Here is an 18,523-nt window from a genome sequence, read left to right as displayed (position 1 = left end):
ATGAAGTGTCACAAACTGTTGCTGAATTTGTCTCTGGCATTTAAATACTTGCAATGTGGAAGAGAGGAGACTTTTCAACACTGGACTGGGTAACAGAGGCAGACCTCAATGTCCTCAGCCATTGCTCTTCAAGAGTAAGAAGGTAAGTACTAACTCAGTTGCTGGAGGCCTTTTTGGAGCCAGAGCCAGAGTTAGGCAGAAATTAATTCCTTAGTATCTTTTCAGTTTTAAATGCTCTAAGCTCCTGGATATATTCTGAAGAAATTTTGTTTAAAAAAAGAAGTGCCAACAACAAAAACAAACAGTTCTTTCTTAGGAACTAGAAATAATGATTCTAATTCTGATACCTAAGATCAGCTGTCTTTCATACTGCTATAATGAATACATAAGAGTTATTGCTTGCACACTATTTACCCCAGAAATCCCCAAGACATATGTTTGAGAAAATTACTCAATTTTTGGCATATCAGATTGAAAGCAGCTATTTCTGACTGTACACTCCTGAAACAACTAAATTCCCAAGCAATTCTGTTCACGTTTGAAACATGCCTGTTTGTTTGTTTGTTCTTTATTGATTGCCACAGACTGTTATGAAAATACTATGTCATATTATTCTATAGCAGAAGAGGAATCTTTCCATTGTTCTACATATGTATCCAGTAATGAATGTAAACACACAGACATGCCATACTTGCTGACGGAAAGTTCTTCATAGCTGAAGGTATTATCAGGTTCTGTGTAAATGTCAGGACTCTGATCCACTGAATTCAGTAAACTAGTGCTGTTGCATCCCGTCACGCCTCAGCATATACTTTGGCTAAGCATGACCCTGAATATTTACTCCTTGCTTACTCACTACAATGATTATGTCAATTTATTTTAGTTATAACCAATTTTTCTGTTTTCTTTATCTTCAGCTGTCTTATCCATAAGTCCAGATATATAATATCTCTAAATTATGCATTTTGTGTTTTACCTCGGTTTTGAATATCCTCTCACCAATAAGCTAGTCAACTACAAAATAAAGCAATGGTATGAAAAATTGCAAATTAAGATAATAAAATATCTTACAAATTTCATACCATAAAATTCAATATGAAGATAAAATGCAGTAATGTTGATCATTATAATACCTTACATTGGTACAATGTTTTTATTGCTTTCAGGCTACTCTGTACATATTCTTTTAATAAATATTTACGGCACCTGGGGAAAAAGGAACATGACCTCTACTCATATAAAGGTTACAAACATAAGAAATAGGTGGTCAAAAATAAAAAAGGAAATAAGATCATTAGATATTTTGTTAAACCTATAGAAGAGAAAAACAGCATATTAATGGAAGGGCGCATATTAGATCAAGTAATCAAGTGCTGTTACTTTCCCAGAAAAGATATTTAGGTTGAAACTAGAGGATGAAAAGAAGTCAGTTTTATGAAAAACAGGAGAAAAGATGTATCAAGAAGATAGTGTAGCATGGACAAAAGTCATGCCACAGGGAAGATCCTGGTATTTAGGAATAAACTAGAAGTCTAGAGTGGGCGTTTAAAATGAATGAGAAGGACACTAGAAAAAAAAAATTAGGTTTAAAAAGCAGGTGAAAACTAAACTTGTAAGTAGTGTAAACAAATTTTTTCATGGGTCATGATCTGCAATTTAATGGGTCACACTAGCATTAAAAAAGAGACTAGACAACATCAGAACATATTATACCTAGGAGGATAAGAATTATTTTGAGAAGCTTTTTTTCTGTCATATGCATATGCAGCGTGTGTGTGTGTGCCTATGTATATTTAGCTGAGTAAAAAAGTGCACATCTAGTTTTCTCACTGGAGATGGTTTTTTAAAAAGCTTGAAAGACATCATGATGGACCACAGAATGAAGTTTGGATGTTATTTTAAGCTGGGATAGGAGTTCAAGGAGGTAAGGGAATGTTCCAGGCAGAGAAACAACCTAAAGAAAGGCCTGAGGTCAGAGAGGTAACAGGAGTCCATGAGAAAAGGGAGTGGCAATCAGAGCACACTGCTATAGTCAGAACATGTAAGATGATTCTGAAACATGTTCATTAGATATAATAACAGGAGGTGATCTTACTCCAAGGTGTTTCCATGTAGTGATAGCAGTATATGTCTGATTGGACAGACTGAAGAAATAACTAAAGGCAGTCAGAATGAATCAGTTTTAAATATTTTCAAAAAGTTTGGGAGCTAGGAGAGTATGAGAATGGGGAGACCGTTGTTAAGGACAGAGGCACATGATTTCATGGAATTTTCATTAAGTCAGCCACACAGGTTGCACAGTTCTGACTGGAATCCAGTGGCAGCAGGGGCCAACAATGTTTGAGAGGGTTGTGGTCGTGCGGTGTTCTGACTGGACAACTCCTAGCGTGCAGTTTTGTCTTTGGTCTAGCTAATGTTTAACAATGCTTGTACCTATTTTTTTCAGCTTGTTTCTTCAGACTTCCTGAAAATTCTGAGTCACAAATATCTTTCAATAAATTATTTATTTTGCTTAAATAAGCCAGACTTGGTTTCTGCTGCTTGAAACCAAGAACTCTGCCTTATATAGTTTTACATTGTGAAGTTTTTGTGAAAGTCACCACAGCCCTACATGGAAGTAGCTACATTATTTGGAATCTTCAACAAATTGCTTTCATGTGGTACATAATCTCTGGTTGGCTAGCATGAAACAATACTGTTGAGTTTTGAAACAGATTATTTCTTGAATGCTCCAAGTCACACTGAAGGCAGAAGACAGCATAAATAAAGAAAGCAGCCTCTCTATCTCAATTATAGAAACACCATACAACCATTTCTTCTAAGCAGAGAGCATTTAAATGATAATAAGAATGCATAATTTTACCTGAAAATCCTGAGACTATTTCACTGAAAGAGAAAATATGAACTTGAAGAATATCCTTTTTAAGGTTCTTTATTAATCAAGAAGCAACAATTAGAACTGGAAATGGGACAACTGACTGGTTCAAAATTGGGAAAGGAGTATGATGAGGCTTGTGTCACAAGGAGTATGTGTCACCTTGCTTATTTAACTTATATGCACAGTACATCATGTGAAATGCTAGGCTGGATGAAGCTCAAGCTAGAATCAAGATTTCTGGGAGAAATAACAATAACCTCAGATATGTAGATCACACCACCCTAATGGCAGAAAGTGAAGAGGAACTAAAGAGCCTCTTGATGAAGGTGAAAAAGGAGAGTGAAAAAGCTGGCTTAAAATTCAACATTCAAAAAATAAAGATCATGGCATCCAGGCCAACTACTTCATAGCAAAAAGATGGGGAAAAGGTGGAAACAGTGACAGGTTTTATTTTCTTGGGCTCCAAAATCACTGTGGATGGTGACTGCAGCCATGGAATTAATAGGCACTTGTTACTTGGAAGGAAAGCTATGACAAACCTAGAGAGCGTATTAAAAAGCAAAGACATCACTTTGCCAACAAAGGTCCATATAGTCAAAGCTATGGTTTCTCCAGCAGTCATGTACAGATGTGAGAGTTGGACCATAAAGAAGGCTGAGCATGAAGAATTGATCCTTTTGTATTGTGGTGCTAGAGAAGAATTTTGAGAATTCCTTGGACAGCAAAGAAATCAAACCTGTCAATTCTAAAGGAAACCAACCCTGAATATTCATTGGAGGGACTGATGCTGAAGCTGCAATACTTTGGCCACCTGATGCAAAGAGCCAGCTCCTTGGAAAAGACCCTGATGCTGGGGAAGAATGAGGGCAAAAGGAGAAGGGGGCAGAGGAAGAAATGGTTAGACAGCATCAGTGACTCAAACCCTGAGAGATAGTTAAAGATAGGGGAGCCTGGTTTGATGCAGTCTATGGGGTCACAAAGAGTAAGACATCACAGCAACTAAACAACAATTAATCAATTAAAAAGTATATGGAAAGGATAACTGGATGGCTTCAGAAAATACCCTAACTATATTATTTTCTTTTTGACTAAATCTACTAATTGTCAATATAGCATTAATGTACCACCTCCTAAAGTATACGATGCCATGTTACTACATATGATTCAGATGAGAGTTCTGTGATCAGTTTTTAAAACACCGCGTTTCATTCCTAGGGGATTTCTTTAAAAAATGAACAGAAATTTAGAGTCCTCAAAAGAAGTTCATGTAGTGTTTTTCTGCTTGTGTGATTACAGAACTTTTTTAGAGAACTAACATTTTATGAAACACATTTGATAAATTCTCTATTGAGTTTGATAAATCTGTAATTTAAAGATTATGAGAATGCTTTCCCATTGGTCAAGTCTTATTGCAATGGAAACCCACACAATGAAAACCTTAACATTTTAAAACACTGATCATCTCTAACCAGGGGATAATCTTCAAAGAGTGGTTGATAAGAGAAAATTAAAAGTGTTTTCAAAAGATATTTCTTAATTTGGACAAGATATAGTATGATGTCTTTATTTCCACTTTGACTAACATGATGGAGTAAGTGGGGGAAGTGAGATTCAAAAAATGGAGATGGGAAAGAAAAAAAAAAACATCATTTAAAAAAACTGATTTCTCAGTTACATCAAAAAATTTCAACTGAATGGGACTCTCTATACATGGTATGCAATGTTTCCCAGCTAGTTTCATTACAGTAGTCTAAATTATTAAATACCATAAATTGTAAGAATCTATAGCAATGGACAAGCCTATGAACCAGCCCAGTAAAAAATATTCTTGGGAAAACTATTGCCAGGAAATACGTAAATGTGTGTTCCTACAGAAGTAATGATAAATAGGAACAAGAATGAATTAGATTACCTTCTCCCTTGAGTAAAAAGCTATTCTACTCCAGCACTCAGTACTGAAAGGCAGTTTCAACTGAAATGTATGTTCACTCACTGTCTCCCATTAATAACAGTAATTGTCCATAGTCACAGAGAAAAAAAGTAAACACATTAGTATCATCAAATTATAAGGATTAAACATTTTTATAAGCGATGACACATATCTGTGAGGGCTATCATCACCTCTTGAGTCAAACCCTGTGCATTATGGCTACTTGGCAAGGCTGCTGGTGACAGGAGCAACAGCGAACCAGGATTTACTAACCATGCACAGGCTGCAAGGTTGTGGATGCGTGGAAGTTCATGATAAAGATCAGCATCCCGATCTGGGAGAATAAGTAGCAAAAAGCACTTGTTACCACACAGAAGTGGGACTCTCAATATGATCTGAGTCAGGGATCAAACACTAGCTGGCTATTAACACACGGTGCTGAAAATGAACGTGGACTACTCTTTTCTAACACACATGGAAGTGCATCAAATATAGAGTAGAAAGACTCTAAAATGAACTTTAGAGAAAAAACTGTACATAGTTAAATGTCAGCACTGCAAAATTACAGAAAGATTGAAATAGCTTAAGCTGAAAATTTTTCTTGTTTTATTTTAAAAAGATGTTCATAGTCCTCTAGCTACTAAAATGTTGAGTGTAATTCATGGCAACGCAATGTTTCTTTAGTAAAAATGAAAATGATGCTACAGAATCTTTAGTCAGAAGCACCAAAACTGAAATTGTAATGAAAGGTTTTAAGGATGCATCTTCTTTATCCTGACCAAGGGTGCACGTTTCTGACATAATTAGCTGGAGTTGAGGATATAATCTGGGCACACACAGACTGGATCAAAGCTAATTGGACTTTGTGGCAAATGAACTCGTGACCTAGACCTCATTAGTCCTGATCTAACTAACTGAGTTTGAGGGCCACAGAAAATATATGTTGGCACAAGATATTTACTTTGAATTATTTCTGCACTTAATGGGCCCTATAATTTTAAAGAGTCAACTTTTAGAGATGTTGTTTGTCTAACATTTTGTGAATGAATGAATTCACTGATCTCATATTTATGCATATAGAAGACCCTAGTATCAGTGGTGGGATAGCTTTAAAAGGCACAAGGCAATATGCAGAATTCAGAAAAAAAATAACTAGAGAGCAAAACTGTATAGTAATAACGAATGTTTAGTGAGTGTTTTCAATTTCTCAGAAGCTATACAAAACACTTTGGATAAACTATCTCCATATTTCATAAACGAAGAGAGTGAAGCAGGCTATGTTATCTTTTACAAAATCACACACTAGCAATCACCCTTTTCTACTTTGGGCCAATGATAAATGACTGTGATAGATACAACAAAGTTAATTTTCTCGACACCCATTCCAACTATCCTTTTCCTTTGCTGTCATCTACCATATAGACACAAAAGCTACAAACCTGCATTCCTAGATTCCTCTGCAGCTAATTACTTTGTTACACAGTTATGGCCAATGAGATATAAACAAAAAGGGAGCTAGGGGTTTCTGGGAAAGCCTGGGTGTGTGTACACACATATTTATATGTACATACGCATATACAATGTATCTTTTTTTTCCACCTTCTGTCTTCTTCTTGTCTGGAATACAGCTGTGATGGCTGTTACCAAAGCAGATTTACTACCATCCCAGCAAATCTTTGCCCTGATATCCCTAAGCTGCTAATGTCAGTAACAGACTGAGGGGAAGTACCGTTGTGGATGTTTCTAAATGCTCATTTCCTGTCATCTTTTGGTAGCTTAGCACTAAGCTGGCTCAGGTGGTCTGAGTTAATCTTAATGGAAGAACAGGCTGGGGGACCTGAACTTTAGAGGCAGCCACTCCTCCCTAGATAAGAAAGCCATGTTTTTTCTACTAAATAACCAGTTAATGTTCACTACCCCTACTCCGTAGAAATATGGAGCACTCTGTGAGGCCAGAGATCTACTGAAGCAATTTCCATGGTATCGTCCAGTCTTACTAGAGGTATCTGCTGTATGCCAGCTTGTAAGATCTCTTCAATAAGGTTTATTTTATATTTGCACACATAGTGCTAGTTACTTGTACAATATACTAACTCTGGATGTTTTTGACAAAAATAAAAGCCCTAATTTGTTTAAATCTGTCATATTTTTTTGGTTTCTTAGCTGACTGGTTGCAGTAATAAACATAAGATAAAACGTTATGGAATAGAGAGTGATAATGTAGCCCTCCAGTGGGGTCTGCTAAGGCATTACCTAGGATGTCTTTGAATTGGGAGAACAAACTAGGTAGAAAATGGTACTTGCTTAAACAAAGATAGAAAATATAATGACTTTGCTCTGAGGTTCTGGAAGGAAATATGCTACAAACAAGGATGCAGCAACAATACAACTGAGTGACCTCCAGCAGTGTCTAGAAACCCATTTATCTTCCCTGATACCATAAAGGACCAAGTGGCAGGCATCCTCAATTTTTTTTGGTCTAAATGCCAATAAGAGTTTAGATTTATGGTAGAGATTCCAAAAACAGGCTCCAGAATGTCCTGGCCTTATACAACAAAGAGGTAAAGAATATTCACAGTGTGTCTAATATATATAAAGTGTTATAGATTCACTAGAGTAACAGAAATGTGCTGATCCTTCATCATGTGCCCTTCACCTGCTGCTAAGTCACTTCAGTCGCATCCAACTCTGTGCGACCCCATAGATAGCAGCCCACCAGGCTCTCCCATCCCCGGGATTCTCCAGGCAAGAACACTGCAGCGGGTTGCCATTTCCTTCTCCAATGCTTGAAAGTGAAAAGTGAAAGTGAAGTCGCTCAGCCCTTCACCTAAACTGATGTAAATAAAATAACAAAATGACAACAATTCCCATTCAGGAAGAGTTCTTCTTAGTATGATAAATATATATAAGAATTCGTTGCACCATGGTGGAACTAAGAGTCTGGGTACATTGCTATTTTTACTGTACAGGGGACAAATAAGTTACTTGCAGAGGAGGGCCAAGGTTCACGACGCAAAGGAGGATGTGACATGTCGGTCTACAAAGATATTGCTATACTGGGTGTAGTGGTTTGGGAACAGAAGAGAGAAGCAGAGAATGATATTCCAGCAGAGGAAACAAACCACGTGTCCAATAATACAGAGGCATGAAAGGGGAAACAAGTACAAAATTGGTTGTTCCTAGAACAGATGGAAGATGAAGCCAGGGAGATAAGAAGGGGGGGGGCGAGGACCAAGACAGACAGACACATTTTACTTTATAGCTAATATAGGTTCTAAAGGCAGTGGTATTGTAGGGAGATTCAGTGACCAAAAGCAATAAGAAAAAAAGAGACGAGTCAAGACCAATGAAGAACTTTCAGTTTTGTATCATCTATTGTAAACCAGGTCCTGTGCAAGCTGTTTTACATACTCTGCCTTAAATCCTCACAATAATCCAGTAACAGTACGTTTATTATCCTCCCACTTTCCAGGAAAGAATAATAAAAGCACAGAATAGTTGAGTACCTTGACCATGATTATAAAACTAATAGATAGTTAAACCAGGATTTTAAGATGTTTAGCTATAATAAGAATAAATGCACTTTCTACATACTACACACACTTCTGCCGCTAGATTTATTGCAGTGAAACAACAACAAAAACCACACAAAAATCCCTGCTCCTCATGGAGCTTACAGGTTGGTGTCATGGGGGTCTATGAAATCACCCAAGGAAACATTAGGTGCAGTAAGAATTAAGAAAGCAGAGATTCTCAACCTAAGGCACAGCAGCCTGGGGCAGAAGAGTCAATAAGAGAATCTGAATTCATTACAGACCGGGAGATCTAACAGACTGGAAATGAAAACCTGTGGGAAATGAAAACAAATGTGGTGACTTATAACAGTTCTTAGTCCCTTTATTTATAATAACATCTTGAATCTCAAAGTGGCTGAAAAACTAATGAAAAAAATATACAAACTGACATTATTGTTGATGCAAAGGAGATAGAGTGAGAGTTGGGGAGGGAGGGGAAGTTCAGACAGGAAAATAAGATTTATTGAGTATCTGGCACTTTTACATAGAGTAGTTAAGTACCTCATTTAATAAACACACACACACACACACACACACAAAAAAAAAAACCTCCTCCTAATCTACTAATACAGTAGATTTATATTACTTTACAGAAGACACACAAAAATTCACCTTATTGATAAAAACAAAAAGCATGGATTTTAGAAGGTATTATTATGATACAGAAATCACCAACAAGGGGGTATGTTTTTCTCAACCAAGAGAAAATCATTCATGGGTACAACAATTTAAAATTTTAAAATATTCTACTGGGGTAGAAATTTTAATATATTTTAAAAATATTCTACTGGGATAGAAATTTCAAAATATTTAAAAAATATTCTACTAAGGAAAATGAGCACATATTTTAAACAAACATAAACAAGGCTCAAAACATCAGTTTAAGTTCAATAATGTTACTCTGGTTTAAAAAAAAAATACTGTGAAAGCAAGGAAAGAACTTGGGATGAGCAGAAGGTGTCAGGAAGTGCATTCCTTTCTCTGAATGGGGGAATGAAGACGACTCCCCCACATGAACTTACATTGCTCCATTGGTATAGACAGTGTCACTCCCTTCCACGTACTGCACCTGAGCTGGATAGACATGCTGCACCTGCTGCACAGTCTGTACCTGCTGCACCTGGAAAGCAAACACGAGGACCTGATGAGAGGTGCCTGTGACAGAATGAAGGCGCAGTGCCAGATTTACTGCAAAGGTTTTTCTAGGGTATTGATAAACCCAAGAACGTTTTATCATGAAAACCATTAGGTTCATGCTAATTTCAGCATAAGTACATGCTGGGTCCAAAGGTCCAAATCAGATGTAGCATTTATGCTGAATAAATTCTGTAACATTCTTGCAAGTATGTATGTATATACACACTTCAAGTGTTTAGAGTGAAATTCTGAAAGCTCTGCACTTATTTTGATGGTTGACGAAATTCTCTTCAACCTGGCTTGTGAATGCTACATTTATTTTTTAATTAAAAAATTCACAGTGGAAAAGTTCAAATACTTATATGTAGAAAAAAATACTGTAATAAACCCCATGTACTCATCATCCAACATAAACAACTGTCACCAGATCTTCCTCTTCAGCCTCTCACAGGATTATTTAAAAACAAGTGTAGAACTTACAGCATTTTACTGGTAATATTTCATTTTTTCTTAAGAGAAAAGAGCTACTGTTAACATGAATACAATACTAACATCATAAATAAAACATTAACAGTTCCTTAATATCATATAAAACCCTATGTTTGTTCAAATGTCTCTAATTATTCCAATGTTTTCTTAAAAGTCAGCTTGCTCAAATCAGATCCAAGCAAGGTCTACCCGTTACATTTGGTTGCTATTTCCTTTCTTTCTCTTTTAGTCTCTAACAGTTTCCCATCCTTTTTATATTTGACTGTTAGTTATTCGTGACTGAAAAAACTAGATCAGTTATCTACCAGAATTTCTAGAACGCTAAATTTGCCTAATAGCATCCCTGAAATGTTGCTTGATAAATTCCTCTATCTTCTATACTTCCTACAAATGAATAGTTAGATCAGGGACCCTGATCAGATTCAATTTTGAAAAAGCTGTGTACTATTGTATCATATAAGTTGCCACTGAACAGCTGGTTGTCTCTCATTCTGCAGTATTATTTGATCAAGAGCTTCAGGTGTTGTCAGCTGGTTTCACTGGTTACAATGTTTCCTATCCATGTTTACTTGAGGATATCACTAGTCATTGATGATCTTTTTCTGTAGCAATTACTTTAATTAATAAAAGGCTTCAAACTTGTGGTAATCTGATTCTGCTATTCTCTCTTCATTTATGAAGAGAATTCTATAAAAGAATTCTTATTAATATTTGATTACTCTGAATTAAGGTTTGTACAGGAAGAATAGGATAAATGCATGATTTCACTATTTATCGGTACTCAGAATAATGATTTTATTCCCTTAGCTCCCTCCCCAAGGTGACCAGTGTTGCTTTCAGTTTGATCTTGCTTGTATCCCTTAAGATTTTTAGCTTTTGAACATATTTTATATATATATATATATATATATATATATTTTTTTTTTAACAGAGCAATCGTTTTTTTCCCTACAACTGTCCCACCTTTGACTAATGGTAGTGCCTTCATGGGGGCTTTCCTGGTGGCTCTGTCAGTAAAGAATCCACAATGCGGGAGACCTGGGTTCGATCCCTGGGTTGGGAAGATCCCCTAGATGAGGGCATGGCAAACCACTCCAGTATTCTTGCCTGGAGAATCCCCATGGACAGAGAAGCCTGGCAGGCTACAGTCCATGGGGTCGCAAAGATCTGGACACAACTAACCGACTAAGCACAGCACATACACACAGCAGTGCCTTCATGACCACAGTATCTTTCTTAATTCTCACATCTGTCCTAGACCTGAAATCAACCATTTTTAAAAAACCCCTGGGTCTTCTGTTTTAGTTGTAATATAAATATGTAGAAACTGCTTGGGAAAGCAATTTACCAACAGGCAAACTATTTGACACCTTTGTGAACTCTTCTACAGAAATATTCGTCATATGAAGAGTTGCTGTACAATATTATTTTTAAAAATACAGCTTATAAGAACACTAAGAAGGAAAAACCTTAATGACTGCAAAAGTGGAGTAATTAAATATAGAAGATCATTCTATAGAATATATGGTTGATAATAAAAGAATGTGAAGTGAAATCCCTCAGTCGTGTCTGACTCTTTGCAAACCCATGGGCTGCAGCCTCCCACGCTCCTCCATCCATGGGATTTTCCAGGCAAGAGTACTGGAGTGGGTTGCCATTTCCTTCTCCAGGGTATCTTCCTGACTCAGGGATTGAACCTGGGTCTCCTGCATTGCAGGCAGACACTTTACCCTCTAAGCCACCAGGGAAGCACAATATAAGAATAAATTAAGATTAATATATACTATATTAGTAGGATCTCTAAGACATATTCTAAGTGAAAATGTTGCTGAAAACTACTTAACAATGCGTGCTCAGTCACTAAGTTGTGTCCAACTTTTTGCAACCCCATGAACTGTAGCCCACCAGGCTCCTCTCTCCATGGATTTTCCAGGCAAGAACACTGGAGTGACTTGTCATTTCCTTCTCCAGAGGCTTACAATGTAACTTGATTTACATATATATGTGCATATATGGGCACATGTGCATACAAATGTGCTTAAATATATGAACGAATATAGAAGAATGCACACTGAATTTCTAAACATGGTTACTTTCCTGAGTGACATTAAATGAGATGGGAGAGAAGAAATGACTAACATCCTTTATGAATTCACATCTGTATTTTATATATCTCAATATATGAAAGGACTTCCACTTCTGGCCACGATGGAGTAAATACTACTGGAAATGCCCTCCCCCTGTAGACAAGTAGAAAAGTAGACAAAATGTGTAAAACAGTATTTTCAGTCATTCAACAAAAAGGCATCATGCAATTCTGTTCCTTAACAGAAGGAAAACAAACACAGTGAACCCTTTGATGATCTTGGAGACCAGGATGGAGAATATAGAGCAGGAATGGAAAACAAAGCAGAGATCGTGACCTAACTGAGGTGAGGAGATACTGAATTTGGGGAAGGCTGAGTCACCTGAAATTTGAGGACAGTATCAGAAAGGAAGTTAAGTAGAGAAACAGATCCAGAAATGTTCGTAGAGATCCCCTTGATGCCGATTACTAAGCTCCACATGTGCAGGGACACAGAGATGTTCAAGTTCTGACCATCCATAGTGTCATGACCTTATTGAACAGCTAGGACATTCTGTAGAAACACCAGAGGGCAGAGCCATAGTACTGATAAGAGGACTAAACTATGTCTAGAATAAAACTACTCTGCATGCGTGCTAAGTTGCTTCAGTCGTGTCTGACTCTTTACAACCCTACTGACCATAGCCTACCAGGCTTCTGTGTCCATGGGATTCTCCAGGGAAGAATACTGGAGTGGGTCGCCATGCCCTCCTCCAGGGGATCTTCTTGACCTAGGGATCGAACCTGCACCTCCTATGTCTCAAAAACTACTTTATGTCCATCCTAACAAATCTAAAAGAAAAGCCTTGATAATATCCACAAGTAACTGCCTATATGGAACTAAATTTAACATTTGTAAAGGAAGATATAACAAATCCAGACATATAAAACCATAAGAATCACAGTGTCTAGCATTATAAAAAAATAATTATGACATATGAAGAAGCAGGAAAATGATGTGATCGCTAATGAGGAAGAAAATCAATCAACAGAAACAAATCTAGAAATCAAAGATATGAAGTGGCAGAGAGACGTTAAAACAACTATTTTAAATAGCCTTGAGATTTAAAGGAAAATGCAAACATGGTAAGAAAGAAAGAAGCTATAATGAACTGAGTCAAATTTGTGGAGTTGAAAAATATGGTATCTGAAGTGAAAAATTTGCTCAATGGAATTGAGAGATTACATAATGCAGAAGAAAAGACAAGTTAAGATGAAAACTCAGCAATAAAAACTATTTGCAGACCAGGAAAAAATAAATAATGAAGAACAAAGAAAAATAGAAAAATATCAAGTTGTCTAAACAATGTAACTATAGTCCCCAAAGAGGAAGAACAGAAAATATATTTGAAGGAAGAGTGGTATAAACTTACAATTTTATTAAAACTATAAACACAGATCTAAGAAGCTCAATATATAAGTCAATGTATAGACAAATGAAAACCACAGTAAAGTGTATTATAATTAAAAAGTGCTAAAGGAGAAAAATTCCTAAGCAGATAGAAAACAGATACATTGCATACAAGGCAACAGGTATTAAAATGACTGAAAACTTCCCAGTCAAAAAATACAAGCCTAAGATAATCAAATAGCATGTATTTAATGCAGTGAGAGAAAAGCTTCCATCAAGAATCCCATAACCAGTGAAATATTCTTCAAAAATGAAGAGAAAATCCTTTCTTTGACCAAAACTTAAGATCATTCATTCTGCTCTAGCAGACCTCCAGTGAAGGGAACCACAAAAGAGAGTTTTGGACTAAAGGAAAACAATTTCAGATGGAAAATGGGACTTACACAAGAAATGAGGAGCACTAGATAGTAAATCTGTAGGTGAGGTAATTTTGATTATTTTCTCATCTTTTAATTTCTATAAAAGATAACTGTCTGTACAGAGTAAAAATAACAATATGTATATAAGAGGGCTTATCACATATGCAGAAGTAAAATGTAAGTATGACAAAAATAGCACAAAAGAAATTATACTCAGTTTAAATCTCGATTGTCATGATGGGTAAAAATGTAAACTCTAACTATATACTCTCCACCAGGACACATTTTAAATATACAAAGACAGGTTAAAAATAAAAGGATATAAAAAGACGCTTTGGCAAACACCAATCACAGGAAAGAGTGGCTATGTTAACATCAGTCAGAGTGGCTATGTTAACATCAGTCAGAGTAGACTTCAAGACAACCAACACTACCAAAGAAAAAGATGGACATTTAATAAAAAAATATCAAGAATAAATAATACACCCTATATGTCTTTGCATCTAAGAACAGTTTCAAAATAATATGAAACAAAAACTGAAAGAATTGCATGTTAACCAGTTTCCTTTGTGGAGGCCAATATGGAATGGTTGCAAATTCAGTTAATTTGGAAATAGGAGAACTCATTTTAGTTCTCTATGCTGACGCTTGCTGTTTATATATTGGGAGAGTCAATTCACTTAACTAATGATTTTGTGTGTGTGTAAAGAAAAACTATACCTACTCTGTCAAAGAGAATTGTGAGAATCTAAAACTACTAAATAAAAACAGAAAGCATGTCATAGGCATATACGATAATCATAATACATTTTGAATAATGAAACATTATTAAATACTTTGAAATAAGAATCTTGTCTTCTACATCTGTGTAATTTTCATCTTTATATTCCACTTGGTTTCAGCCATAAATATGTACAATAAATGTCCATCAAGAGTTCCTTCAAATCATGAAATTCTATAATTAAAGTAGAAATGAAACTCAAAGTGTCATGAATCTTGGAAAAGAATTTTGAGTAGATGCTGGCTAACTCATCTAAGACATCAATACATAAATATGGCTCTTGATTACATTGAGACTTAACTACACAGTGTAAAAATAGAGTATAATTCTTTGCATTATCTACCAAGTTAAAGAACTGATGAAGTAAATAAAAGACCTATTTACTTCATAGAAAATAGAAAAACACTAAAAATAATTAATTATAGCATATATTGGAGATAACACAATTTTCCTTATTATCCAGACTAATCATTACAAACTAGGCTGAAGAGGCCTTGAAACAAATTAGTGATGAGAAATGGAATTGCCTACAGTTTGATAAAGTATTTTTTCAAGGTATAATGACAGTGAAGGAAGTAAGAGGAGTAAAGAGCAGAAAAAGAAAGGAGAAAGGAAAAATAACTACCTTATGTTTGTACGTCTCATTTCACCAATGAAAAATTGAGGTCCTTTTAATTTTTCGTTGACTGTCTTTCCTTTGTGGGGGAGGGGAAAGTGGAGCTATATCATTGGTAAAGGTCACTGGAGAGGCACAGAAATGCTCCCTTCCTATCTCAAAATTATTCAGATCTAGGAAGAGAGATATATCTACAAAATAACTCTATTGAGACTTATAAATCCAGTCACAGGATGGTAATGCACATGTAGAGCCTTTTGTATATATTGATACATTTCCCCAAACCCAACACCTTTATACTATATATATTGCACAATAATTAAATAACATCCTGTACCTAGCAAAGGAAATGCTCAGTGAATATTTGTGCAGTTTATAATATCTTCTAAATGTGGACACATATTCATTTTTTAAAAAAACACCAAGAAATGCTCATGATTCCAAAGTGAATTGATGTGATTACTTTTTATGCCCTTTAATGTGTCATTAAAGACCAAAGGTAAAATTTTAAAAGGAAGTTGCATGCTATTTTCTTTTTCCTAAAGTAATTAACTGTGATCTTAAATTTGTTCAAATATTATTTTACACCATCTTTTTGTTAAATATTAATTTCTGTTCAAATATTTACTAAATTGCTATCTTTTGTAAGTTCATTTTCTATTTTATTTGCCAATTGCAGTGCAGGAACTGTTCAGGTTAGCAATGCTGAAAGAAAGGAAAACTAGCATCCTGTAGGCATCTTATTACTATTCCCAGTAAAAGTATTTTCTATCCATCTCTGTGAAATCTATAAACTGTCACATTTTACTGCCTACCCTACCCAAGTCCTCAGGGGAAAGGAGAATGATTGAAAAAACCCTACAGGAAGTTAATTTTCTCTTAATTTTATTGTATTTCCAAGAAAAATTCTCAGAAGTGTTTCCAAAGAGGATGAACAAATAATTTTCACCACTTGAATTTTAATAAACAACAAATTGGTAAAAATATGAACTGAAAAGAGATGGAATTAACAGAAATAAACCAACAATTTCTACAATTAATTGTTTATTTAATAAAAATGACCTTGGGTTAATTTTTAAAAGGCTACATAATACATATCAGAATGTTGGTGGGAATGAAGCCAAATCATAACATTCTGTGCAAGAAATTCATTCATTTTTGTCAACTGAAGGGAAAAAAATCCTCCAAATATAAATATATGTAACAATGTATATACATTTATACACTAGATGTATTAAACAACTTAATAAATACTCATACTACTATACACTTAAATGGAAGTACCTCATTACTATTCAAATGTAGTATGACAAATGCCTTTCCTTATTTTACTGCATTTTTATAATTCTTATTTTTATAAGAAGAAGTGAATACCAAAACAAACTACATACAACAGGAAAATGTGCTGGTTCAACAGAATCAATTAGTATATTTTGAGGACAAATTTATACAATATGTTGTTTTGGATGTGCTACGAGAAAAATAAAATGAATCACACTTCAAAACAGTAATCCTTTTCAACAGTAAATGAAATCATTTATAATTGTTAAGCTTATTAGTCAGTTAAGAATAACACTAGTCTCTGTAAAATGTCTTTATTATGTCAAGACATTCATTGCCTTTCTTGTATAAAAGCATTCCTTACACACGTGGCTGGCATAAAACGTCTAACTTTAGTACTGAGAACTGTCAAAAACTGCAATAAGATGACTTTAATAAACCTGCAAGAGATATGAAAGAGCTCTCAGAAGATTAAAAACGGGATATTAGAACAGCTACGTTAGAGACTGCCATGTGACTGACCAAAAGTGAGGCAGAAAGAAAAAGATCAACATTGGAACAGCTATTAATAAAAGGGCAGAGGGGAAGTAAGACATCCAGAGTAGCAGCAGAGAGTTAATTAGAAAAACCACCTTGTGAGAAAACAGAAAGAACTAATTCAATAATTCTGGACGAGAAAAACTGTAGGGAATTGAAGGGACTGTGGAAAGACAGTCAAAAAGTTCAATGACTACAGCATTAGGGCTGCCTCAAAAAGATGCAGCAACAACAACAAAGGATTGTACGGGGAATTGCTTTAGAAGCATGGTTATGGGAACAGAAATCAAAACCCGAAAACCACTGTTTTCAGTCTTGGTTAAAATTAAAAAGTAATCATATATTACAGAGGTGTTTAATAAATCTTGCTGAGAAAGAATCCCACAAATATTATGAAGATTCAAAGTTCATTTGCAGGTACCAGATGGTTATACGTTTTGATCACAAGATCATGGTGAACAAAAAGCATGGTTAAGTGACAGAACAGGTTAAAAAATTACTACTAAAATATTCTCCTTATGTTTGCTGAAAACAAGAAGTTTCCCTAGATCTTTATTGTTAATTTACCAAGTTCTTCCTGGGATATTCAATGATGACTATAAAATTCCTGTTTTATCTTCTAAGACTGGTAGCCCTCCACTTCAAAGAATGTGATGAACATGAACTGTTGGAAAATAAGATATTGTTTATTTAAATGACAGAGTTCGTTTTATGCAGAAAATGGAATCTGTTCATTTACATTGTAAAATTTAAATAGGACTCTCACTTAAAAACTATGTAGCACTTTGTTTTTTTTTTCAGAAACACTCAGATTTTTTGGATATACTTTTCTTATAGCAGACTCTACGTAAATAAAAGATGCTTCTAGCACATTCAGATCCAACAAACATCATGAAGCCTGCTTCATCAATAGGACTAGAGGTAAACAAATGTATAGCAACTATTTACTAAAATTATATGATTGTTACAGACAACTAAAAGTTATTATGAAAATTATTGTTATACTTGGACTTCAAATAGAGTCATATGAAAGCTAATAATACAGTGGTAAGTAAGGTCCTGGCTCACTTTCTCATACTTCTGACCACATGAAAATGAGTCAATAGGGAGTGAATTATTTCACTAAATCACCCCAACTGCCTACCATCTATCTTCCCCCAAAATACCTAGTTAGCTTCAAAGAACGGAAGTTACCTGGTAAAGGTGAAGCAAATTCCTGAAGACAAGAGTGGAAGTGTTTCTGGGAGGAGGGATGTGGCCAAGAGAAGATTTAGCTTATAAGGATTTCTCAATAACAAATTTGATAGATATTTCATAAAATATATAAACCTACTTTTGTGAATCAAAAAAAAACCAAAGTAACAACTACTTCCTACAAGTGAGGAACATTTTCTGTCATGATTA

General features: G+C 35.3%; 1 protein-coding gene across 2 annotated transcripts in view; it reads right to left on the bottom strand.

Annotated features, from left to right (window-relative positions):
* RFX3 (regulatory factor X3) overlaps window positions 1-18,523 on the bottom strand; it is a 188,534-nt gene that overhangs the window by 110,518 nt on the left and 59,493 nt on the right. For both annotated transcript variants that reach the window (XM_068974262.1, XM_068974263.1), the window contains exon 2: window positions 9,406-9,503. In XM_068974262.1, coding sequence (XP_068830363.1) covers window positions 9,406-9,503 — 98 coding nt within the window. The remainder of the gene's footprint in view (window positions 1-9,405; window positions 9,504-18,523) is intronic.

The sequence above is a fragment of the Capricornis sumatraensis genome, chromosome 6 (genome assembly GCF_032405125.1).
Source record: "Capricornis sumatraensis isolate serow.1 chromosome 6, serow.2, whole genome shotgun sequence".
Classification (NCBI taxonomy): Eukaryota; Metazoa; Chordata; class Mammalia; order Artiodactyla; family Bovidae; genus Capricornis; species Capricornis sumatraensis.
This window is presented reverse-complemented; position numbering and strand designations above follow the sequence as displayed.